The sequence below is a fragment of the Acomys russatus genome, chromosome 10 (genome assembly GCF_903995435.1).
Source record: "Acomys russatus chromosome 10, mAcoRus1.1, whole genome shotgun sequence".
Lineage (NCBI taxonomy): Eukaryota > Metazoa > Chordata > Mammalia > Rodentia > Muridae > Acomys > Acomys russatus.
Window position 1 is genome coordinate 1,777,908 of NC_067146.1, and position 8,063 is coordinate 1,785,970.

At 39.2% G+C, this 8,063-nt stretch overlaps 1 protein-coding gene across 1 annotated transcript; it reads left to right on the forward strand.

Moving 5' to 3' along the window:
- The first annotated feature begins 326 nt into the window (after positions 1–326).
- Prss58 (serine protease 58) lies at positions 327–5,692 on the forward strand. The gene is made up of 5 exons (XM_051151541.1): positions 327–366; positions 3,210–3,348; positions 3,547–3,803; positions 5,315–5,454; positions 5,543–5,692. The coding sequence occupies exons 1-5, from the start codon at positions 327–329 to the stop codon at positions 5,690–5,692; spliced, it is 726 nt and encodes a 241-aa protein (XP_051007498.1).
- Positions 5,693–8,063: the final 2,371 nt, after the last annotated feature.

Genomic DNA, 8,063 nt, shown 5'->3' on the forward strand with positions numbered 1-8,063 from the left:
TGATAGCACTCTGTACTTTGAAGGGGATATCTTTTCATAAAGTAAACCTGGCCACTGAAATAATTCACAGATATTTTCCTTCACCTAGTTCTCTCTCCCCCCTCTCCTTCCCCTTTCTTCTTCTTCTTCTTCTTCTTCTTCTTCTTCTTCTTCTTCTTCTTCTTCTTCTTCTTCTTCTTCTTCTTCTTCTCTCTCTCTCTCTCTCTCTCTCTCTCTCTCTCTCTCTCTCTCTCGGTATTTCATATGTATTTCACGTCCTTTCTTCTTTATACTTTACAGAGACACTTAGCTAAACTCTGTCTCATAAAATGGCTTTCAACATCGTAATGAAATTTGTCTTCTTCTGCATTCTTTCAACCCTGCTTGGTGAGTATCTGCACATTTGTCTCTATTTGCCCAAAAGGAGTCCTTAGGAAGGCACGGAAGATAGAAAAGTTCTGGAGGCATCATTCTAGATGTAGTATACGACTGACTATCTCTCAGCACTGCCACAGCACCTTCCCAGTTGAGTTACTCCCTGTGCCAACACCGCCTTCTGCATTTCAAGTTGATTGCTTATGTATTTTGTGAGAGCCGTGGGCATTGACACTCCTCCAAGAGATCCACTACACATTAGGAGCTGACTCTGGAGCTCCTGCAGCACAGGAACAGGAAGTGAAGGCCCAGATTAAAAGAGGAACCTGACCAAGGGCTGTAGCAGCAGACTTAAAGGTGAATATGTCTGGACATGGTTCACCTCCACACCCCATGCTCACTATGTTAAGAAAATGGTATTTGTTCTGATTTCTAAATATATCTTAAAAATCAATCACATCCACTACATCCACTATTCATGATACTCCTAACCAACCTCTCTTCACTGGAGTATCCATTTACGCACTTAAATAGACACTTCCATTTCTACATGGTCTGCTTCAGAGGTTTCTAAAAGGGTATGTCATCACTGCTTCACTTAAAGTGGCCTCTCCTTCATTTAGAATACAAGTCTGCACAATCCCAACGTTGCACAGAACCCACTATCCTTTCTATGCCATTCTCCACCAATCACCGGCCTTCATTTACACCTTGTCAGCTACACCAGCCTCTGTAGTATTCCTTTGATGGGACCTAGACCTCTTACTCTGGTTTTAGCTGTTTCATCTGTCTGGAATCTCTGCCCCCCCCCACATCCATTAGGTCAACCCTGGCCATTGATTGTTGTATGATGCTTTACTTCATGTCTGCAACACACACATATGCATGCATGCACGCACGCACACACATATACAGGTGTGAGTAAACACACACACACACACACACACACACACACACACGGGGAGAGAGAGAGAGAGAGAGAGAGAGAGAGAGAGAGAGAGAGAGAGAGAGAGAGAGAGAGAGAGAGAGAGAGAGCTGGTACTGGTTTTCCATCTTTCACTGGCCTAACTTTATCCCTGTAGTTTTAACCACCATCTAGCATGCCAGTTTATTTACTTAGGTTTTCTGTTTACTTATTTTTTAATGTCTACCAACTCAGATGTTTGAGAGCATGGCATTTATCTATACTCTGTCACCAATATTAATCCCTCTTCAGGGCACTTAATGTTTTTTGAAAGTCTTTAGTTATCTTCTTCATGACAGTCTTAATCCATGTATTTTAAAGAACCAGCCATCCTTTTAAGCAACAACAACCTCGCCAGAACTGCAATGTGTTTTATTTGGTGAGGATCCATGTAGTTGAAGCTTCCATTTCTATCTTCAAGGAGCTCCCAAGCTTGAGAGTGAGAGGTAGTAAAGCAAATGGGTGATACTAAAAGTATGCAGACCTGGAAAGAACTGATATATTATATAGGCTACATGACAATATTTGTAAAACACATCTGCTAACATTTTCTGTATCCAAAAATACAAGAAAATAGTAAAACTCAACAATAACTGAGCAACCTGGCTTGAAAACGTATCTGTGGTGTGAGCAGGTGATGACCTTGCTGGATGTTCTAAGGCTCTTTGGATTGCCAAAATAAATACCACAACCTGGGTGTCTTGAGCAACAAGCAGTTTTCTCACAGATCTGGAGTTTGGAAGTTTATTCTCAATGAGTATCTTTTTTATTCACAAGCTAGCTCAAGCTCCTAAAGAGAGCCTGGTATATATTGGTGCTTAATATTAATGGGCAGAATTAATTGCTCCAGACTTGTCCTCATACTCCGCAAACATTTGTTCTTGTGAAGGGCACTGCCTTTCCTTGTTCATGGTACAGTTGTTGAGAGTGAAGGATGACATGCAAAAGTGCTTGTATTAGTTACCCCTCCCATTGGAACATCCAAAGAACTGACAAGAAGCAACACCAAAAAGAAAGCGTTCATTTGGCTTATGAGTTGGGGGCACAGTCCCTTCTGTTGGGGAAGGCGTGATGACAAGAGCAACTTGTGAATTGGTAGAAGAATGATGTTGCTTGCTCACCTCTAGGAAAATCAGATGCTGGGCAGGAAGTAAGATAGGCTGTCAGCCTAAGTGCTTGCTCCCTAGAGATTGGCTTCCTCAAACATCACCAGCAGCTGCCATTCAAGTTTTCAAACATGCGAGCCTATAAGGGGCATTTTAAATTGGTTTAAAAAATGGCTTAGTACTTAGCTAATCTAACAGTTTCCACTCAATTGTATTAAAGAGAGAAACTGTAAAAAGTCTTTTCTTTAAATTTCATCTCTTTATTATTGGGTATATAAGATGAAGGGGCCCGTAAGTGATGGTACATTTGTAAAAGTTATTTTATGAGCAGGATACTCTCCTTCCATCTTTGTTTCGGTTTGGGGGAATCAAACTCAGGTTATTAGGCTTGCTCAGCAAGTGTTCTACCCACTGAGCTTTCTTACAGGCCTAAGAGAACTCACTTTTCAAATGTGAGAATATTTCTTTACAATTAAAACATAAACACATTTTTCTTTGTTTAAAGTAGGCAATTTCTATTACCTGTCATTTTCTTCGGAACAAAATAGGTCACTTTAAAGATTTGATTCACCATTTAGAAGTGCTGAAGAGGAGGATTCAATAACTTGAAGCTTTCCCATGGAGGTTTTATTTTTGGTTTTGGGGGTTCTGGATCTTGTTTTTGTTTTTGTTTGGTTGGTTGGTTTTGTTTTGTTTTGCTTTGTTGTTGTAGTTTTGGACTGTTTGTTTGTATCTCAAGGTTTTTCTTAGTTATTAATGACAATTTCCCATCCTTTTCTCTCCAGGCACCTTTGCCCATAATCCAAATCACATAGCTGGACCCACTCCCCCCTATTTGGTCTACCTCAAGTCAGATTACCTGCCCTGCACTGGAGTCCTGATCCATCCTCTTTGGGTGATCACAGCTGCACACTGCAATTTACCGTGAGTGAGAAGAACCTTTGTGTCATAGACCCAATTTGCTCTTTGAATTTCCAGGTTAGATATAGACCCCGAAACTTGTATGTAACTCTCAACAAATGGATGATCTTCAGGCAATGTTATTTAGGGAAGGCAACTTAAGGTTCGTGTGATTGCAGAAACTTTGATAAAATACTTTTATAAGCATTTTTATTGTTCTAGGAATCTTCGGGTGATTCTTGGGATCACAAACCCCACAGATGCTACTGAAAGGAATGTACAAGTGGTTGGCTACGAAAAAATGGTCCACCATCCCTACTTCTCAGTCTCTTCTATTGTGTATGACCTTATGTTAATCAAACTGACAAGACCGATTAAGACCAGTAACTATGTGAAAATGGCCAAACTGCCTCAACACATCGTGCCTGTGAATACTATGTGCTCTGTCTCCACCTGGGCCTACAATCTATGTGACCTCAGTGAGTTCAAAGCCTTAAGTGATGACACCTGATTTTGCTGGCATTCTCTTAGGAGTCTCCTCTGAGCTTCTGCAAGTCAGCTTTCCCAGGACTTTCTTCAAACTTCTGCATTCACCATTTCCTGATCCTTCACCTCATTGGGAAATGTCCAGTCTTTTCTCTGTTATTTCCTTCTATCCTCTTTGCTTGTAAATGTGAAAAATAGTTTCAATGACAATATATGTGTATGTCTAGGCCTAACTTGATGTGTAACAGAATTTCATCTGTCTCAGAGTTTCAATTTTCTTCACTCTGAAATGAAATAAAACACTATCAAAAGTTTTCAAGCCATTTCAAGCAATGAAAGGCTCATGTCCTTGAAATATAAAATGCATAATAAGTTAAATTTAAGATAAATCCATAATACTATGGCAAATCAGACACCTGAAGATGAGAGAGAAGGAGATTGGGAAGAAGCTGACCAAGATATATAGTGTGGTGTCTTGAATGCACAGTATAGTAATTATAATAAATAAAAATATATTGTATAATTCAAAGCACAAAAACCCTTAGAAGAATAAATTTTGGTGTTCTGATGACCACCAGGAAATGATAACCTGGATTACAGTCACTGGGTATAATAAAGAAAAGTGACTTCACCACAAAAAAAAAAAAATGGACCTTAATTTGATATAACTCATGAAGTAAACATTTCTAAAATAGCTCTCAAAAGAAATGTGGAGCTGTGTAATTATTGTTAATCTAGAAAGTAATGCAAAGGATCTCAATGTTTACTTTCAAAAACTAGTGTCATGTTTTCAAATAAAGATTGAGAATTAAACACACATTCAAACTAAGAAAAGTAAGATCTCAAAATATAGAACTTTTGCCCAAGAATGCCTAAGAAGAGCACCTGTAGATGGATACTTCTCTGGTCTCCTTATCCATGACAGATTAGAAACCCTTTCTTATGGGTCTGCATCATGGATGATGCTTCTGAGACTTTGATGTAAAGGAAACAGGTTAAACTAGGAACCAGAAGACCCAGTGCCAAATCATATTGTACCACTTAGTCTGGTTGGTTGTTTTCCTTTTACTAGTGTATTGAGTGATTCTAGTTGTTGTCATTGTCGTTGCTTGTTCTTGCTGTTGTTACTTATCACCTAGTCACTTGATTTTACCGTTGGACACATAAGAAATTAGTCTATATATTTCTAAATTTCCTCAGGCCCCTAAAATTTGCAAAACAGCAGACACTTTCTAAATTTTCAGGAAAGTTTTGGAACACTTTACTTCATTTTGTTGTAAGAATGTCTCACATATACAAGCCACCCTCCTAAGGGGATAGAAATTTGCATTATGACAAGTTGTTATTGATAATCTCCTGGAAAGCTATTGCTTAAACTTCTTGGTTATCATTTCTCAGAATTTGAACTTTTTCTGATAATGGAACAAATGTTGAAAGGGGGAAGCAAAAGGAAGCTTTGATTCTTAGGAGAACTCATGAAAAGTATGATTTCCCTCTTTCCTAGGCAAGGACCCTGACTCACTGCAGACTGTGAATATCTCTGTAATCTCCAAGGCTGACTGTCAAAGTGGCTATAAAGCTTATGACATAAAAGAAAACATGATCTGTGTGGGCATCGTGGCAGGACGAAGGCTGCCGTGCAAGGTATTGTACTCTTGCTGTCTTGCTTTCCTCATGTAATTTCTTATCTTTGGCCAAAAGGATGATGACCTGGCTTTCTCTTTTCTGGTAGGAAGTCTCAGCTGCCCCAGCAGTCTGCAATGATGTGCTTTATGGAATCCTGACTTATGCAGACGGCTGTGTTTTGAGAGCTGATGTTGGCATCTATGCTAGCATCTTTCATTACATGCCTTGGATTCAAGATACCATAAAAAATAACTGAGCTCCCACAACAGGAATAATTCTGAAACATGTGACAAAACTTGTGATCATACCCAACCTCACAATTAAAATAAATGAGCTCATTGGATTGTGACAGGCACCCCAGCTCACTTCTCCTGTACGTTCAGTGATTAAGCAGTCACGTGCATACAACCCTTTCTTCCCATCACTGAAAAATGGGAAACTCAAGACTTGTCATTTCTCAACCCGGCTGATAATGGAATTATTGAAAAGGGGCCACTTAGCAATCATTTGAGGACAACAAACTCTTTACCACTAGCACTGAATTTCAGAAAGTTAAACACATCATTTGGGGAAAGGTTGTCTTATAATGAATGAGCTAATACAGGAATCAATTGGAGAAAGGGCTTAAAGACAAGGACTGTACGAAGCACTGCATTAGCTCTCATACCCACACAAACTCTAATGCCAGAGGTGGATAAAGCTTAGTCACTCATTTGAGATGTCTACTTGCAATATAAGAGGTTAAAGTTCAAAGTTGACTGGTACTTGTAACAGCAGATTAATAGGGGGTACAGAACTAGTTTTCCCAGCATATATCTGCCTTTTCATGCAGCTAATATTTTGAGGTGAATATTCAAAGTAGTGGGTTTCATCATAACATCCTCATCCATCCATGTCATTATATATTGCTCCCATGCACTGACTAGGCTGGCCCCTCAGGGGCTCTACTTCATTCTGGTTGTCACTCAAGAATTCTTCTTCTTCTTCTTCTTCTTCTTCTTCTTCTTCTTCTTCTTCTTCTTCTTCTTCTTCTTCTTCTTCTTCTTCTTCTTCTTCTTCCTCTTCCTCCTCCTCCTCTTCTCCTCCTCCTTCTTCCTCCTCCTCCTTCTTCTTCTTCTTCTTCTTCTTCTTCTTCTTCTTCTTCTTCTTCTTCTTCTTCTTCTTCTTCTTCTTTCTCTTTTCTGCTCATTTCCACAGCTTCAATCATAGCCATAGAGTTTTGACTGACATGTTTTCATGGGGACTTTCCTTTTTCCAGTTGACTAAAGGTTTAAAAAGCAGCAGCAAATACAATCTGTGTCCACTACAAGTAGACCACTGGAACCTTTTAGTGCAGAAAGTTCTAAGGCCACTAAATCTTGTCCTCTCTCCAGTTCTCAAACCTCCAAACATCTAAGCCTCACATAAGATTTCCCAGAGCCTAAAGTGTGAATGAGAGGGCTTCACCTTTACTTGGGCTATGAAGTGAGATTTTAGTTTTGAAAGGAACCTGTAGTCTTAAGCTCATGACGTTTCACTTTTCAAAAATGACTGCCAGCTTAAGCAACTAAGAAAACTTCAGCAGCGTACACTGTGGCTGAGGAATCTGAATTCCGTGCCTGTGGTTCATATCTGCCTGTTTTACCATGAGCTCTAAGAAGTAGCTTCTTTTTATTAGCGATATGTTTAGTCACTTAAGAGTGAAGAAAGGATGCCTAAGTCATGAAGGCAAGTCAAGGATGGTAGTGATTACAAGGTAGAGAGATTGAAATCCTCAACATACTTCTCTGGTCTTATGTTTTATGATGGTTTAAGATGAGACCAGTGACACTTCTGGTAAATATAAGTAAGAATAAATAAAATGAGTTACTCAAGTTGAATAGCATAGTATGAACACATTGAAGGCACTCAAGAACCTATTGGGAATCTATGCTGCCATCTCCTTATACCTATTCTCTTAGTCCAATTGGAGTGCTTTTATTTTTAATTGAACTAGAAACTTGTAAACTGCAGATGGAAAACAAGCCTCTGGAGTCTGGTGACAACCTTTTTGTTACATCCTCAAGTGGAAGAATGCATAATGGCAAAAAAATGAGAATAAGGAACCATTTAGTTCTTAGGGCCCCTCTCTAAGATGCAATGGAGATACAGCTCCTGCCTCCAACACTACTGTACTTATGGCGGATTTCCACATAAATCTTAGCAAGGACACATATATTCAAATGTACCTCTGGATCAGAGGAGAGAGCATTTTAAACTCCACAAAATCAGAAACAGAGTGCCAATGGATATTCTAATTTGGGTCAATATGTTCTTCCTGCATTTAACTCAGAATGACATTGGAGTCCTGAAATGTAAAATAGTAGAGGTAGAGAGATTGTTGCCTCAACTTCTAAGGACTAAGCCAAGAAAATTGCAAAGCAAATATCTTGTCTTTGGAGCTACATTCAGCCTTCTTGGTTGCCATCTTTATGTAAACATATCTGACAGCTTTCCAGTTCCTAATGGATACCAATGGTCTCTTGTTGAACTAATGACTGATCTCGTTATAAATATCGATTTCCCCAATGTCCTTACATCTCTGTCTAATCTTCTGGGTTCAGTTTTCATTCTCAGGCATGATACTGCCTAACCATAATGGTATTGAG

What these genes read in the sequence shown, in the direction of transcription:
- Prss58 (XM_051151541.1), top strand. Translation starts at nt 327, where the DNA reads ATGAAATTTGTCTTCTTCTGCATTCTTTCAACCCTGCTTG. An exon ending in CATTCTTTCAACCCTGCTTG is followed by an intron (nt 367 to 3,209) that starts GTGAGTATCTGC and finishes TTTTCTCTCCAG; the next exon opens with GCACCTTTGCCCATAATCCA. An exon ending in GACGAAGGCTGCCGTGCAAG is followed by an intron (nt 5,455 to 5,542) that starts GTATTGTACTCT and finishes CTTTTCTGGTAG; the next exon opens with GAAGTCTCAGCTGCCCCAGC.